The 18,246-nt window shown below is 47.0% G+C and overlaps 1 protein-coding gene across 1 annotated transcript in view; it reads right to left on the minus strand.

Annotated features, from left to right (window-relative positions):
- Positions 1–325: 325 nt before the first annotated feature.
- Positions 326–18,246, minus strand: part of LOC311231618 (piwi-like protein 1) — a gene marked incomplete at both ends in the record, with an annotated part of 48,435 nt that continues 30,514 nt past the window's right edge. Inside the window, 6 exons of the mRNA XM_084318246.1 lie at positions 326–442; positions 579–726; positions 815–940; positions 5,411–5,564; positions 17,778–17,848; positions 18,069–18,172. Coding sequence (XP_084174372.1) covers positions 326–442; positions 579–726; positions 815–940; positions 5,411–5,564; positions 17,778–17,848; positions 18,069–18,172 — 720 coding nt within the window. The remainder of the gene's footprint in view (positions 443–578; positions 727–814; positions 941–5,410; positions 5,565–17,777; positions 17,849–18,068; positions 18,173–18,246) is intronic.

The following is an 18,246-nucleotide window of genomic DNA, read 5'->3' on the forward strand; positions in this document are numbered from 1 at the left end:
TGAATTGGATGATACGAAATTGGGATGGGAGAAAATATAGAAAATGGGAGAAAAAGTAGATTAAAAAAAAAAATCAGACAGTGGACAGGTCAGTTTGAAACCGTCTGTACACAGTAGGCTATGTGTGCTAGCAGAGCTAGTCTCCAGTCGCGAGTCACTGTGCATGTGTGCGTGCATGGTGGTTTGTCCACCAAAAAAGCGCCAAAAGATATAAAAAAAAAAACTAGCAGAGCCAGAACTGTTCAACCACAGCCACTTTTTTTTGTACTTTCTGTTTCTGAACAGAAACAAACAAAACATGTGTAAAAGCGCTTTAGCGTTGCTGCTAAAGGTAGAATAGGAAATCATCCAGGTGAATGCTGGGCTGTCTGTGTATGCTCTGCCCCACCAGGAAGGCCAGCTTATGGGCATACTGGCAGGGTGCAGGCACTCGGATGATCCCCTGAAAGACAAAGTAAGACTACATTAACTACACACCATTAACATTTAAATCAGAGGTCTCATAAAATTTTGGTGGGCCATTTATAAACAAATTAAGGACAGCCTGGCTAGAGGAAATTCAAGACAAGCCAGCTTACCTGCCAGTTGTAATACATGTGGCAGAGCTTGTAAGTTAGCCGCTGCATGTGGTCAGGCTTCAGACTACTGCTGTCATACACCACATTGTAGTGGGTTGGGGCAACGCATCCAAAGCGCACGGCCTGGCTCACAATGAAGAAGTCATACCTGGGAATTTCAGATTGCAACAGCTATCAATACTTCCATTCCACATAAGGGGATGTTGCAAACTAACATCCTCATTTAGTGAACGTACCACTCTGGACGGGTGACCTCTGTGTCGATGAGGGTCCCAGGGGGAGGGTTGCTCAGCTTGCCATCGATTTGAGCGAAGAACCTGGAGCTGATGCGTTTCTTCACTACCACCACAGTTAGTTTGGGCCTGAGAAGGAGACCAGGTAAAGGTGACTGCAGACTAAACTGCGGCTCCCCATAAGCAATTTAATATGAAATATCATAGTGCACACTGCCTATAAAAACCCTTTATTGATTTAGATTTTTGCTGCCAAAGATGGAATTGGGGTTCAGTGAAATTACCTTTATATCAGTTTTATAACCATATATTAAAAACAACTATTCTGGAAAGGTCCATGACGTTAATATTTCATGAAATACTGTATCGTGATAATAACGCAACCATCTATATGCGGTTGAGTGGAGCAGAAACCGCATTCCTAGAGAACAGTTTGGATGTTTATTTACCACGGGTGGTAGGTCTGATCAGTGACAATGATGAAATCGGCCAACAGGGAGGAGGTCCAGCACCTGGCAGCATGGTGTGCAAACAACCTGACCCTCAACATCCTCAGAAGACCAAAGAGCTCATTGTGGATTACCAGAAAACCAAAGGCAGCAGACACAACCCCATATCAGGGACCTCTCAAACCCCATCCATGCCATGGGCCGTTTGCCCTAGCATGCGCAGGAAGTCTTCCATAATACCATGACCATGCTGAACTCTCAAACCCAACTCCCCCTTCTCATTCATGATCTCTGAACCAGAGACAGCCCACTCCTCTTCCACATTCATGACCTCTGAACCGGAGACTAGCCCACTCCTCTTCCACATTCATGATCTCTGAACCGGAGACTAGCCCACTCCTCTTCCACAGGCTTTAATCCCCCCACACTCATGGACCCTTTCACTGATTTTTTCCTCATATTTATTAATAGGGATGGCATTTTGCTCATATTTATTAGTAGGGATGGCACCGGTCCGATACTACTGGTCAAATTCACGGGGTCGGATATCGGGAAAAACAGGAAATATTTTCCTATCAGATACATGTCGTAAAGCGTGCCATCACGCCAACAGTACTAACGCGACAACAACGTTAGAGTTAGCTAAACGTGAGCGCCGCAGTCATGTCAGCTGTGTGGAGTTATTTTAAGCTCAAAGAAGAAAAAGGCAAAACAGCCTGTGTATGCGTGCCACAGTACAGGCCACCGTACTGGGGTCACAGGCAGGTACTAGGGCTGAACGATTAATCGATTTTAAATGATGCAATTAGCAAATTGCTAATAAAAAAAAATCCCACATTTCTTTTTTTTTATAAATTTATTTAACCAGGAAGACCCATTGAGATACAATATCTCCTTTGCAAGTTGTTGTTATTGTTGTAGGAACGGTTTGGGAGAGGGAGGTAAGGGGTTTTAGATACAGTGTATTGCACTACCAAAGGACCTAGCATGTCCTACATGCTCTGTAAATAACTACGGTATGTACAGATACCGAGATGTCCCACTAAAAACCTGTTTATTGCACAATGTTGTTTTTATTGGATTCTCTATTATATGTTGTACTACTGTATTGCACATCGTTGCGGGCAAGACCACCCGCATTTCATTGTATACTTGTATGCCGTGACAAATAAAACTCTTGACTTGACTTCGAATAGACGCGTCCCGAACAGACCCACCGTGTAGGCCAGATGCAAGCCGCATTTTACAATAAACCTGTGGGACTGCTTAAATGAATTATAATCACAAATGTAATCGCAATATCTGTCAGAAAAATCGCAATTAGATTATTTCCCAAAATCGTGCAGCCCTAGCAGGTACGCAGAGTAGACTAGGAGCGGATAATGGTGGAGCTACCGAGCTAACAATAAATACTCACAAATACAGAGGATTCCATAGCTATAATACAGAACATTATTTTAGTTGAGTAGGATTTGTTTCAGTTTTAGCATGATGTTTTTAGGTTAACCACAGGATTTTGTTTTTAACCTCATAAGCCCGGAGCCCTATTTTCTGAAAATCCGCCTAAAACACATACCTAAGTAAATGGAATATTACTCCACTTCTACAAGGTCCATTTGCAGGTATCTTGGGACATCTATGGACCTCAGTGAATGTATTCCCAGTGTCAGAAATATTGTGTCTATTACTAGGCTTGCTTAGGGCACTTTCACATATAGTTTTGCCGGACTCGATTCGGGGGGGTGAAGTTGCAACATTGTTGCATTCTTCATTTGGTTCGGTCTGCATTCACATCAAGTGCACCAAACATTCTGAACAATGTCATACGGTCGAAAAGGGCGCTCGTCTATTGGACACAATAGAGAGTGGAAATGTGTGCGCGTGACTGCGAGCCCTCTGGACTACAAGTTTGCCTGGGTTAATGTTTCCATCTGGTGCAGGGCTAAAGAGCTCTGGCGTGAAGTGAAGAGAGAAACATTGTACTAGACACACAGAAATACAGACTCCAGATCAGCGGAGGCGTCACAATTTTCAGTCGGTGGCGGTGCTGGTGATGCCATCTGATGGATCTCATCTTCGAAAGAATCAACGATATGTTTCGGGCTGGATGTGGGTCTTGTGCCAAGTATAACATCCAGCCAGGTCATCATACCAAGGGAACTCGTCTTTCTCGTCCCCCGAACTCCTACTTTTTCGAAGCAAGTCACAGACTTTAAATAGGCTAATTGTTTTTTCAGCCTGTTATTCGTTTTAACTTCTTTAATTCACATCTCCCTAGTCTGCAACAATGCAACTGCAAGCCAATGCTCCGAGACACACCCACATATTTGTAATTGTTAGGCTATTTGAATCCACCATTTAGAGCTAACAGTGTATTCAAATAGCCTAACAAATAAAACGTAATATGTCTCGGAACATTGGCCCGCAGCCGCACCACCGCAAACCAAAGAAACGTGAATCCAAAACTAAGTTTAGCCTATTCAATAGTTTTAGAAGGTGATAGCCAAAGTTGCCTTTTACGCACCACTTAGCCTATATTTTACGCACTGTGTTTAGCCTATTAAATAGTATAATTGTTTTTTCAGCCTGTTATTCGTTTTAACTTTCAGCCTGTTAATAAATATGTGTCGTTAATTCAGTATTTAACTTCTTGAATAAATATTTATTTAGGCTATGCTAATTAAAAACACAAATGGTATGGACATCTAATTGAATTCTCTGCTTATTTATTAATATATTGCTGACTCAGTTTTTTTGACGTGGCATTGATCCATTGTTTAAACAACTTGTACACCGCAATGTTTTTACGAGTGCCCACAAGTAGCTGTTTAATTTAGTCTTCTGTCCATATTTCTATCAGGGCTTTCACCTCGTCATTCGCCCACGTCTGTTGACGAGACATGTTTACAGCGTGCTTGTTTTGCAGTGAATGCGCGCCGCTGTGTTTTGTGTTTGTGTTTCGTTTCCTTCTACCCAAGATGCAGTTTCAGGTCACTTCCTATATTTGGTCCGCGTTTGGTCCGATGAAGTGAACAGAGACCTACGTTTTCAGGTGGACCAGAGTTTGCGTGTTTGGTCCGCACCAGAGTTCGACTGAGCATTCACACCAACCCAAAAACAGCGGACTATCCGAGAAAACGAACTCTGGTCCGATAGTCCGGACCAAACAGCTCTGGTGTGAAAGCACCCTTAAATTGCGATGAAAGAGAATATGAATTATGATTTTTCTTTGCATCTTTGACAGTGAACAACACCATGCTAAAAATGTCCAGCGATGAAATACTGCCACTGAGCTCGTTCAGTACCTTCTTGAGATCACGTGTACAAAAAACAAATATTATTATAGAATAGCAAGCTTATGAATGATCGTTCAATTTAGATTTAGTATCACCAGGCGTGCTGCGCATAAGAACATATAATGAAATCTACTGTATTTACAGTGGGTTTCTTATTCTTGCCAGAGTGCCACCATTTTGAAACTGATTTTAAATCCGATTGTCTCCCCTATTTTGAGCATTTAGCAACAAACTAACTGCAATATATGCCAATAACGTTCAGTGGTATATTATCCAGAGTAATAAGAGATATTTAAAAAATGCATACAGAACCCATTTGCTCTTTTTGACCTAGAGGCCTCTGAGAAGTGCATTTTTGAATAAAACTACAATTACCGACGGTACATTTTTTAAAATGGCGGACTTTCGCGATCACAAAACAAAAACGAAAATCTATCTAATAACACTTTAACCTATTGGTAAACTAACGTATTGATGATAATATACATTATAACTGCTGTTGCGACATGCTTATGTTTATACTTTAATACGTTTGACAAAAGAGATGATAATTTTGTCAGACAGTCTGCAGAGCTTGATTTATGACGTGATGTCATTTGCGGTCCGGCTAAAGAGGTTAAGAGGGGGGTAGGATCGGTATCAGCCGATACTCAAGGCTGTGATATTGGTATCGCTATCGGACATGAAAAAGTGGTGTCGTGCCATCCCTATTTATTAGTCATCATGCCTAAACTAATGTCAAAACCCCACTGTTGACCTCGGGGCCTCAAGGCAACTGCAATAGGAAATAAACTTGGATCCATTTACAATGTTGTAGTAAAACAGGTCAGATTTTGCTCTCCTTCCAGACATACTTATAGTCGCTCCCCATGGTCTTGATGGAGTCCAGGATCTGGGGGACCTCGTAGTTGACGACACTCTGCAACATGCCGTCCCCCACTCCGTCTCTGTACACTATGATGCGTGACGGCAGAGTGTTGTTGTACTTGAGGTAGTCTTTCAGAGCATCTGGGAACAAAATAAATAAATTAAGTAAAATGTTGGTTTATTTCTGCGGTCCTGATTAATATAGCTAACTGGGTGAAAATGCTCATGGGCGGGCGCCCAAGTGGCGAACCACATAAGGGCCACCGTAACAAACAGTTGATGGGAAGCCCTGAGATCCTGCCACGAAGACCGGATTAGGCCTCAGAGTCGCACCGCTATTGGCCCGAATAGACAGGCACTCAGGCTGCACCGAGAGAGCACACAGCTCACCCACGCGCTTAGCGGAGGTGATGGCCAAAAGGAACGCAGTCTTAAAAGACAGCCGATCCAATGGCGCCTGCTCAAGAGGCTCAAACGGGGCCTCCGACAACCGGCCCAGGACCAGTTGGAGGTCCCAACTCGGAGACCGAACGTTCCACAGGCTTGAGATGCCGAGCAGGAAATGTTTCATGAGTGGCTGAACAGCATACCGCCCTCAAAGCCCACGTGACAAGAGGATATAGCCGCGGCATATACCCTCACTATCGAGGCCGACAGCCTATTCAGGATAGACTGGAGGAAGGAAAGAACAGAGCCCAGGGGGCAAGACACTGGGTCCAGGCCCCCAACCTCACACCACTCCTGAAACATACGCCACTTCCCAGCGTAAACCGCGGTAGTGGACGGAGCGCGCGTTCCGGATGGTGTTAACCACAGTAGGGTTAAGACACATCCCCTCCAGATTCACCCTTTCAGCAGCCAAACCATCAATGGCTGCCCCAGAACAGGACGCAGAAACAGCGTCCCGTGTGCCTGAGAGGGCCCGCAGTGACCACGGAACAGGCCATAGCGGGGCCTCCAAGAGCTGAATCAGGACCGGGAACCACACAGCCGTGCCCCGGTCCGGCGCGATCAGGATCAAAGTCCTGCGCTCCTGACGTACCCGCTCCAACAGCTGAGCTATCAGGTGTATGGGGGGGGGAACGCGTACAGAATCCCGGGCGGCCACGGGTACATTGAGAAGGCATCCACCCCCAGAGAGGGGTAGTCCTTCCGACTGACCGAGAACCACAAGGGGCACTGGTGGGACTGTCTGCTCGCAAACAGGTCCACCGTGGCCTCCCAGACCGGTCCGCGACATCACATCTGCACCCACATTCTCCCTGCCGGGGATGTGGAGAGCCCTCAGGCGGTGCAGATTGAGAGACGACCATAGCCAGAGCTTGACCGCCGCCCGGTGCAGACGGGGGGAGCGTACTCCTCCACGTCTGTTGATATACAACGCTGATGTCGTGTTGTCCGCCCTGATCAAAACATGCTCGCCCACCACAGGTGGTGGGCCGCTTGAGGACCAGAAGGACTGCCTTCAATTCCAACACATTGATATGTAGTGCAGACCGGGCAGCATGGTCCTGCCAGCTGTGCCCCTTACTGCGTTGGCCCAACACGTGTGTCCCCCCCTCCCCCCATCGCGTGAGGGAGGAGTCGGTGAAGACCGTGACGTGCGATAGCCTGCTGCCCATGGGGACCCCGCTGGAGAGGGCCCGAGGCCCCCCCCCAGTGGTCGAGATCCCTCAGTACAGACACGGGAACCTTCAGCCGCTTCCACTTGTCTCTCACCGGGTCTATTTTCATACTGAAAAACCACCTCTGTATCCTCCTCATGAAGAGGAGGCCAAGAGGGACCACAGAGTGAGCAGATGCCATCAGGACGGAACCTCCTGAGCGCACGGAGAATATCCTCTCGCCGCCACTCTGAGAGGGTTGCCCTCATGGGCCTTGAGCTTAGAACCAAGCCAAAGTACTCCACCTGTTGACTGGGAAGAGGAGTACTCTTCTTCCAGTTCACAGCAAAACCCAGACTGGTGAGGAATTCCACCACCAGCCTGAGGACCAGAATGTCATCGAGGTAGAATAAAATTCGTATCCCCTGACGACGCAGAGGTCCCAGCGCGGTCTCCACGCACTTGGTGAATGTGCGAGGAGCCAGACAGTAGCCGAACGGCAGCCTCTGGTACTCGTACGCTATGCCCTGAAACAGGAAGCGTAGGAATTTCCTGTGAGGGGGGGGAAGATCAGGATGTGAAAATACGCATCCTTCAGGTCTATGGAGGTGAACCAGTCTCCACCTTCTCGCCACAATCAGCCGATTGAACGCAGACCGGTCCAGTATAGGTCTGACACCTCCCGATTTCTTGGGCACCAGAAAATACCGGGAGTAAACACCACACATCGAGTCCTCCCTTGGGACCACGACGATGGCCTGCTTCGCCAACAGATTGGATCTCGTCGGCCAGGACTCACTGCTGCGGACCCTGACAAAAGGGTCTGTACCAAACCCAAAAACGGAGGGTGGGGTTGTGCAAACTGTAACACAAGCCCCATCCTCAGCGTTCTCTCCATCCACCTCGACATATGGCACTCCTGTAACCATACGTGATGATAATCCCAAAGCGCACCCGCATAGGGCTGCCGCGGTATTGATTTTTCCTTACCGCACAAATTTGCAAAGCTATTCAAACCGCTGCGGTAACCGAAAAAAATAAATAAAAAAGTTTTAATGCATTTTTTTAGTAGTCTATTCTTTATAGCATATAGCCTGCCTCTAGTCTAAATGTCTATCTTTAGAGGATGACTTTGCAGCATGAATATTGTTTGGGATTCGGCAAGCACGCATTCGTGAAACATTCGTGAAACACAGACAACATAGGCTACTGAACAGTGAACAGTTTATTGACGCTTGCAGTGAGGTACAACGTGAGGCTCACTCGAGGTAGACGTGTCTGTTGAGGAGCACGCCTCTCTCCCCTTCCCGTCGACCAAGACGTGAATACCTGTAGTCCCCAGGGCTCTGTCCCAACCGGTGTCCGGATCCCCCCCGAAAGGATGTGTGCGCCGCGGCCGGGGGAAGCAGCGAAAGCGATAAGGGGGGCGGGTCACGTGGGGGTCGCGGCCAATCAGAGGAACCCGGAAACCGAGCTCCGTTGCGGAAAGTATACACGCCACCAGGAACCGTAGATAGGTGGCCTGGTCCCTCCCGCTGTGAGTTGCCAACCATGGACTCGCCAACCGGGATATCGCACCCCGACTCGTCTCGCGGAGCCGGGATATCGCACCCCGACTCTACCAACGAGGCAATCGCACCCAAGGGGGGACCCCGATAGAAAGGGCCGGCCTGATACGGGGAGAGCGGCCATCACCCCTGGTTAGGGCTCTACAGTGCGACCATATTGCTCGCATATGCCCCTAGAAATATGTGTATGCGAAACGGAAAAATCAATTACTCGCACGGTGTGCGACTCAAGATTACAGCCTCAATCGTGCTTTTTTCTCCGCTATAATCGTTCAAAAACTACAAGTCCCACATTGCACTCAAGCCAACGGTCCAATCACAGTAGAGTGATGTGACTGGTAAAAAAAAGAAGAGGAAATTACCAATCGGAAGCTCATTTTCTCTTTTACTTCCAGTCCGCCATTGTGATATGCGAGCGTTTTAGGAGACACAAGTAACATTAAGTTAATGTAAAGTAATATAACGTTAATGCAACAAAACTAATGCCTTGCTTCGTTAATCATAACGTTGATGCAGTAGCGTATGTCGTTGTGTTGGCTGTAACGGACATGACAATAACATAACGTGTACACATTAAAATTGCAATAATAGATTCTAACATTTTCAAATCGATGCAGTTGAATTTTCCCCTTAGGATCGATGCATGACAATAACATAACGTGTACACATTAAAATTGCAATAATAGATTCTAACATTTTCAAATCGATGCAGTTGAATTTTCCCCTTAGGATCGATGCATTGCGATGCATTGTTACACCCCTACACCAAAGTAACTGGCCCACTGTGTATGGGTGTACAGCTAACTTGGCTAGCGTTGTCAACAGCAGAGGTGGGCAATAGGGTCCAGCTGCAGCGCCGGACGGCCAGAGTGCAAGCAGTGTGAAGTAATTGGCAAACACGCAAAACGATGTTTCTGTACTGGAGGTGTACAGTATTTCAATAGGCAACCCTGAAAAGATAATTTTTCTAGAAGAGCAACACTAGCTCCCCCCTCTACTGATGGCCATGGTGGTAATGCCAGTGTCTCCTTTTTGTTCAATGTCACTGCCTTTCTTATTAGGCCTAGTTGTTGGCTACAACTTTGCCACAGTAGGCATTAGGGGTGGACGGTATAAACGGTATAAATTTGCTCTACGGTATGGATTTTGACTATACCGTGTAACCGGTAGAGCAGCTCTAAAATAGCAATGACGTCATGTAACCACAGCGCGACTATTTCAATCACATTTGCCCCTAAAAAGATAGAATTAGTCATAGATAATAGATATGTGCAAACTGGAAAAAGTTATTTAGGAGGCTTCGCGCAGTGGGCGTGTCAACACGCAATTGTCATTTCATAATAAACACATATCACCGCGGCGCACAGCAAGTTTCAATTTCAGTTCCTGGCATTTTTAACCAGTGGAGAAAGGTAAGAGATGTCCCTATCGTTTTTCTTATATGAATTATTCTACGTTAATAAAACATACCTGGTGATCAACTACAGTTTGCTGTAAACATTATGATATGCGTGTAGTGTTATGATAACGACGGCTGCAGAGGGAGCCGGGAGGACGGCTGCAGCAGTGGATTTGCGAATAGCATGCAGCTGCAGAGCCGCAGAGCCAGCGGCGCTTTCAGGTCAGGTCCGCTCAACAGCGCCCCCCCACCCAACGGCTGAAAGCTGTGACCAGACCTGAAAGCGCCGCTGGCTCTGCGGCTCTGCAGCTACATATGCTTCTAGCAAAATCCAGCATCCAGCCCGGCTGTTTGCAATGGGAGCAGCACGGACTGGGGACTTATTTTATTTGGAATATAATGACTTTATACGCAAAAGTAGCCTAGTTTTAAGTTAAAATATTATAAATCTACATGCCTTGAGGATGTCATTCTAACGGAAACACTGATACCGTGATATATACCGTTACCGTCTATGCTTCAAATTATACCGTGATATAAATTTTAGACCATACCGTCCACCCCTAGTAGGCATTAATCACTTAATTAATAGTTCAAATGTCTGTGTCCCATTCCCATTTGCACACGCAGATACACACACGCACAGTGGGCCAGTGACTTGGTGGTATGTGCTATTGCACAGATGTGTGTCCCGTTCCCACATGCACACAGTACAAATATACATTTATTTTTGAAAAAATAAAAATAAACTCAGTTACTTGAAAATGTTTCACTGTGCTCCTAAATATTTTTGGGTGCTCCTAAATTTCTTTGTGCGCTCCTAAATTTTCTCATTTAGGAGCACATGTGCTCCTTGGGAAAAAGGTTAGCGTAGAGCCCTGCCCCTGGTGACAGGCTCCCCCGCTGAGCATCTTCCCGGCATAAACTGCAGACAGCCTGCTCTGCAGCTGGACATGCAAGGTGTGTGGTCCCCACGCTGCCTGATAGGGTGAGTCCCTACACACCGTAGCCCTGTAGTGATATTACTACCACCCAAATCACACGTGCCTGACTGACCACCGCCGGTCTTCCTGTAATACCCGGCCTGGCGAGGGCAGGGGGAACCCACGCTGCGACCTCCTGGGCCTAGAGTTCCCCCTCTGACAATTTATTTAGAGACAGGGAACCCTGCTCCGTCGACAGACACAACACCAGGCTCACCAAATACAGACGCAGGACGTGTGGTGTGGGAGCCGCTTGACAGCACAGCATTCTCATAGACAGACCCAGGCCTAGCTAGCAACTGGGTGTCAGCCCCCGTCTCCATGAGAAGTGAAATGTGGGGCCGCTTGCGCTTCACTGGAAAAACGCGTCCCGCAGCCAAAGGGGACAAATCAGAGCCCTGTGTCCCGTAGTGTAGCGGGGGGGGGGGGGAGAGTAACCGGAGAGCGTGCTAGACAGAGCTAGATGGCAACAGGTTTTTAGGGCGTTTTTCTTTGTGCCCAGGGTAGTGTTGTCACGATACTGGAATGTCGACTTCGATACGATACCTTGAAAAGTATCGATACTTTCAATACCAAAAAAAAAAAAATAATAATAATAGTATATATATATATATATATTTTTTTTTAAACAAATTTTGCTTTTGTTGCTGGTTGATTCTCCTCAGCTTCTCTCTGGTACTATACGAGAAGATAAATACACTTTTAAAACCATTTGTTTATCTTTAGATCAGAGAGAGAGAAAGAGAGAGTGGCTGCTGGAGATTTTAGGTCTACTGAGCGCACCTTCCTAGTTATGACGAGAGAGAGAGAGAGAGAGAGAGAGAGAGAGAGAGAGAGAGAGAGAGAGAGAGAGAGAGAGATTTCTCCGGAGCTATGCTCGGAGCATTTATTAACGTTACGCGTGTACTGGTGTAGGATGGGCTCCGGCTCCGCTCGACCGAACGTTGGCAACGGGGTAGTTGTGTCGAGTTCATGCGTGTACTGGTGTAGTGGGCTCGGCTTGACGTTACTCCGTTTCCATGAAGTAATAGGTGGCCAGCTAGCTAGCATTAAGCTAACGGAGGAACGACAGCTAACGTTAGCTAATAATAGCGTTGTTTACAAACTGAAGACAGGGCTGCCTGCCCGGCTGTGAGGGGGAGGAGGAAGAGAGAGAGAGAGAGAGAGAGAGAGAGAGAGATTTCTCCGGAGCTATGCTCGGAGCATTTATTAACGTTACATAGCATAGCTCCGGAGAAATCTCTCTCTCTCTCTCTCCCTCTTCCTCCTCCCCCTCACAGCCGGGCAGGCAGCCCTGTCTTCAGTTTGTAAACAACGCTATTATTAGCTAACGTTAGCTGTCGTTCCTCCGTTAGCTTAATGCTAGCTAGCTGGCCACCTATTACTTCATGGAAACGGAGTAACGTCAAGCCGAGCCCACTACACCAGTACACGCATGAACTCGACACAACTACCCCGTTTCCAACGAGGAGGCTGCAGCAGCGTCTGTTGCTCTGAGCGAGGAGGAGGCGGAAAGGCAAGGCTCTGGCAGCGCGTCTGTCTGTCAACAACTTGCGGGAGCAAGCCAGCTGGTACCGATACTGCAGAAAGTATCGGTACTTCGGGAAATGAGTATTGAAGCCGTTTTAAATATTCAGTATCGATATGTATCGATACTTCGATATTTTTGACAACACTAGCCCAGGGTATCTCAGGCGGGGGAAACATGGCCGCTGGCCGGGGGCCTCGCCGCAGCCACTGGCGAGGCCGTGCTCTCACCTCTGGCTGCGCGGTGTGGAGCCCAGGTCAAATACCGCCCGTGCCCCACAGACCAAAGAGTCCATCTGCGGAGAGGGGAGCCCTGAGGAGGGGAAGTCTCTCCTCCACAAGGGGAGATTGCTCCAACCAAAGATGCCTGTGAACAAGCGTTGACAGCATCCTAGCCCTCCCCCTGCGGTTATAGCTTGCGGCTGGATCAAAAGCTGAATAACCTCAAAAACCTGTGCGATGTTTTTGACGTCGGCTGGCCCTAAGGCCCCACCACCGACACCATTTTGGACAGAAAAGCAGCCAATTGAGCAATGTTATTGGTTGCTGCTAAATTCTGTCCCGCGGCGGTATAGGCTTCATCAGCCCACTCAGCCACCTGCCGGGCCGACTCGCCCTCGGGTGTCGGCTTCCGGGTTGGACACCGCTCAACCATGCCAGGGCAAAGGACCGATGCTACTTGCTCCTCTAAGCACGGCACACCTGTCCTGGGCCCCGTCGTCAGCCCATCCACCCACGTAATGGGTAAATAAGCCTCAGCTAAGCCCCCAACATCAGACACCGATTGACCTTCAGCAATGAAACGGTTAAAGGAAAACTCAAACATTTTGGGAAATTAGCTTATTTAACATCTTCCCTGGAGTTAGACAAGAAGATGCATACCTTTTTTGTCTCTGTGCATGCATTAGGCTTAGGGAACAGTCGCTCCGTTAGAGTAGCTTAGCTTCATCACAGGAAGTGGGGCGGAGTTAGAGCCTACAGTGCCCTACAGTCACGAAATACACTCCAAAACGTTCCTGTAAACATGTTGTGACCTGTGTATTTACCACGTGGAGAGATCAAAAATAATTGAATTTCGACAATTACGTTTTCTAAGCAAATATACTCTGAACAATTTTTTGCCTAACCACTCGAGTCTCTGGGCGGTCAGTGATTTCTACGTGAAGCCGTGTTTGTTTACATTCTCATTCATTCAAAGGATCCGAACCGATTGAAGTTTATGGATACCATGACTTAAAATCCTCTTACCTTGACGATTAAAAGCCTCCCCAATTTAGAAAACAATATTCCAATGGCTGGTCAGCGGAATACGTTTATTAACTTTAGGTTAGTTATAACGTTAGTTTAGGTTCGTGTTAACGTTAGATAATGTACAAAATAAACGTATTCCGCTGCTATAGACGTCGCTCTTCTATTTTGAAACCCCCCAGAAAGGAAGCCATTGCTCTCGTTATCTGCTTGAGTGTCCGGTTGCTGGTTAGCTCCGTTAGCGTGCAGTATATCAAGACCAGCCATTGGAATATTGTTTTCTAAATTGGGGAGGCTTTTAATCGTCAAGGTAAGAGGATTTTAAGTCATGGTATCATTAAACTTCAATCGGTTCGGATCCTTTGAATGAATGAGAATGTAAACAAACACGGCTTCACGTAGAAATCACTGACTGTGCCCAGAGACTCGAGTGGTTAGGCAAAAAATTGTTCAGAGTATATTTGCTTAGAAAACGTAATTGTCGAATTCAATTATTTTTTATTTCTCGACGTGGTAAATACACAGGTCACAACATGTTTACAGGAACGTTTTGGAGTGTATTTCGTGACTGTAGGGCACTGTAGGCTCTAACTCCGCCCCACTTCCTGTGATGAAGCTAAGCTACTCTAACGGAGCGACTGTTCCCTAAGCCTAATGCATGCATCTTCTTGTCTAACTCCAGGGAAGATGTTAAATAAGCTAATTTCCCAAAATGGAGTTTTCCTTTAAGAGGAGGGAAGAGTGGTGACAACCCCGGCGGGGCACATGGGAACGGCGCCCCAAACATCTTAGCATTAGCATCAGCTGCGCCCGCTAGGATACTTGGAAAAACATCCAACAGTGAGTCATGATGACCACGCTTATCCAAATATCCCGCCCCCCCGTGCCAATACATCACCCGGTCGTCTCACGAGACAACGAGCAGTATTAACAGTTTAAGTGCCAGCCTCCGTGTCCTATTTACCCCGTTGCGTGCCACTACCCACTTCAATGACAGAGCTCTCATATTTGCGAACGCATAAACTATATCTTAAATTATGGCTATGTGTCTAATATGGCCATCGCTTATCAACTTGTTTGCGGTCAACATTGTCGAAACAGATTTTTTTTTTCTAAAATAAGTTAATTTCCATTTTATACCATTTTGAAAAACGCTTATTTTTTTTAACGTTTCAGAAAAAAAAATAAAGATCCTGTGATAAACGCCCTTTACTGGAATATACAAAACACGTAATTTTTCGGCCTATTTATGAATCGTTTTCAAATAAACGCTAGATTATCGATAGTATATGTGTACTTATGCACGCTATAGAAGCGGGCTGAAAAATCGATTCTTATTTTCTGATCGCCAGTGGTGGTCCCACGCCGACCCAGCAGTTTTCTGAGCAGAAGTACGGGCATGCGCGCACACAAAAATGCGTTCACAACTTTCACTCACAAGGGGATTTTCAAAATAAGAGTATCATATGAACCGAACGTTGCTAACTGCGGGAGCCATCGATATGACTGGAGCTGCGCTTGGGGCTGAAATGAGACCCACACTGGATTTCCAAAATAAGAGTATCGATATGAACTACACACCAGGTGGCGGGCAGACCTCTGTCGCCAAACCTAAAATATGCCCGCCATGGGTGGACTCTAATTTCGTGCCCTGGACACTAGTGTTGTCAAAAATATTGAAGTATCGATACATATCGATACTGAATATTTAAAACGGCTTCGATACTCATTTCCCGAAGTACCGATACTTTCTGCAGTATCGATACCAGCTGGCTTGCTCCCGCAAGTTGTTGACAGACAGACGCGCTGCCAGAGCCTTGCCCTTCCGCCTCCTCCTCCTCGCTCAGAGCAACAGACACAAGCTGCTGCAGCCTCCTCCCCCTCACAGCCGGGCAGCGCAGCCCTGTCTTCAGTTTGTAAACAACGCTATTATTAGCTAACGTTAGCCGTCGTTCCTCCGTTAGCTTAATGCTAGCTAGCTGGCCACCTATTACTTCATGGAAACGGAGTAACGTCAAGCCGAGCCCACTACACCAGTACACGCATGAACTCGACACAACTACCCCGTTTCCAACGTTAGGTCGAGCGGAGCCGGAGCCCATCCTACACCAGTACACGCATGAACTCGACACAACTACCCCTCTTCCAACGTTGGGTCGAGCGGAGCCGGAGCCCATCCTACACCAGTACACGCATGAACTCGACACAACTACCCCGTTTCCAACGTTAGGTCGAGCGGAGCCGGAGCCCATCCTACACCAGTACACGCATGAACTCGACACAACTACCCCGTTTCCAACGTTAGGTCGAGCGGAGCCGGAGCCCATCCTACACCAGTACACGCATGAACTCGACACAACTACCCCGTTTCCAACGTTAGGTCGAGCGGAGCCGGAGCCCATCCTACACCAGTACACGCATGAACTCGACACAACTACCCCGTTTCCAACGTTAGGTCGAGCGGAGCCGGAGCCCATCCTACACCAGTACACGCATGAACTCGACACAATGTTACCCCGCCTCCATGAAGTGTCCAATTAGCAGCAATGTTGTTGAAAATGTAACGTTAATAAATGCTCCGAGCATAGCTCCGGAGAAATCTCCCTCTCTCTCTCTCAAGTACCCCCGTTTTCGGGTCATAACTAGAAAGGTGCGCTCAGTAGACCTAAAATCTCCAGCAGCCACTCTCTGATCTAAAGATAAACAAAGGGTTTTAAAAGTGTATTTATCTTCTCGTATAGTACCAGAGAGAAACTGAGGAGAATCAACCAGCAACAAAAGCAAAATGTTAAAAAATATATATATATTATAATAAGATTTATTTTTTTTTGGTATCAAAAGTATCGATACTTTTCATGGTATCGTATCGAAGTCGAAATTCCAGTATCGTGACAACACTACTGGACACACACATATGGCACGCGCTGATATATAGGTGAAAATAGCTCCGATTATACCAAGACTGGTAAAATAGATTCCTTACCTCAGATCAGATGTTCTCCAAAAAGATTATTCCAATTCCTGATCGCCATTTCAAATATCGATCGCGTTTATTGATCCAACGCTGGGTACACATTCTCCGCTGTGCTGGTGGTGGGCGATTACTTGGATTGTCTCCGGTTACTTGTCTGACAAGTAAAATGTGGAAAACAGGACTTTTTTTTCTCCATGCGTTTCCTTCAGTCTAATCCAATGGGGTGCAGTACCATCCGGAGCGGTATTTTCCCAATTCGAGCTCAGAGAGAGTGCCAGTGGTAACGTGAGGCAAGATTTATGAAATATGAGTGGAAATCGCTAATAAAAAAAATAACGATAAAATGGCATATCTCGTTCCTGGCACTCAACGGTTGGCATGAAATAACGAATTATGCCGTGGCTGGCACTCAAAAGTGTTAAACACGCTAGTACCAATGCCTGCCAGCGCAGGTCCTACCTGGGCGCGACATGGCTCGAATGCCAAACGCCGCGCAAAGTCCATCGGCCCGCTGTCAAACGACGAGGAAAACCCAGGATAGGACCGCCGCCGTGCTGTCTGGACGTGCCAAGAAGGTGCCGGGGGCTGGCGTACTCCTGCCGAAAGCCCAACATTGCGGAATTTCTCCCTACGCTTCGTAACAAAATTCCGCCTGTTCGCAAGTGCACATGCGCAGCTTCCGCGTTTGGAAATGAAGAGGAAGGATGAGGGCGTGACCACTTCCTGCCTGTTATAGGGGCACGCAGGGGAGTGGCGTGGTCACGTACAAGTGGGTGCATGTGTTTTGGTTTCCGTGGCACAGTAGGTGCTGGAGATAATGATATCTCAGAAGGCAGAACGAGACGCGATGCCAGTAGTGAAATATAACTGTACCAAATCGAAAAGAGTGACCCCAAAACCGTGATATATGAAGTTTTGTGAAGCGTTCCACCCCTACCCTACATACGAGTGCACATGGGAGGTGGACTTACTGGCAGCGTTCCTTTTGCCTCGAAACATAAGTAAAATAGTTCCCCTTGATTAGTAAATTTTTTAATTAAATAAAGCGTACCTTGCAGAGCCAACTTCAGTCCATCAATTATCTCCTGTCCTTTGTCCTGCAGGACACACTTGGAGAACCACCTGTTGAGCAAAAAACATATCAAGCCCCACCCTCTTTTCCTTCATCCTCCAATCACAATGGCTGCTACAGTTGTGATTGGAGGAACGAAAAAAAGACGGCGGCGTTTGCAAGCCAACCGGCGGGTAGTGATATGCAGCACAGCGTAGCTCTCAGCACGTCGATTCAGTAATGTAGAATGGATGCAGGTTATTCCTGAGTCACTACACTGTAGACACCAACCTAGTCATGCCCTGGTTGAGACTGGCCACCAAAGCTCCGATGGACCTCTTCCCAGCAGCAGTGTCATGGTAGCAGTCAATGCCCACAATCATCAGATGCTTCAGCTACAGAAAAAAGGGGTTACATAAAAAAATTTGACCTCTCAAACCCTGCCCTCTTTTCCCAATCACAGCTGTTG

This window comes from Notolepis coatsorum, assembly GCF_963971535.1.
Source record: "Notolepis coatsorum genome assembly, chromosome: 7".
NCBI lineage: Eukaryota > Metazoa > Chordata > Actinopteri > Aulopiformes > Paralepididae > Notolepis > Notolepis coatsorum.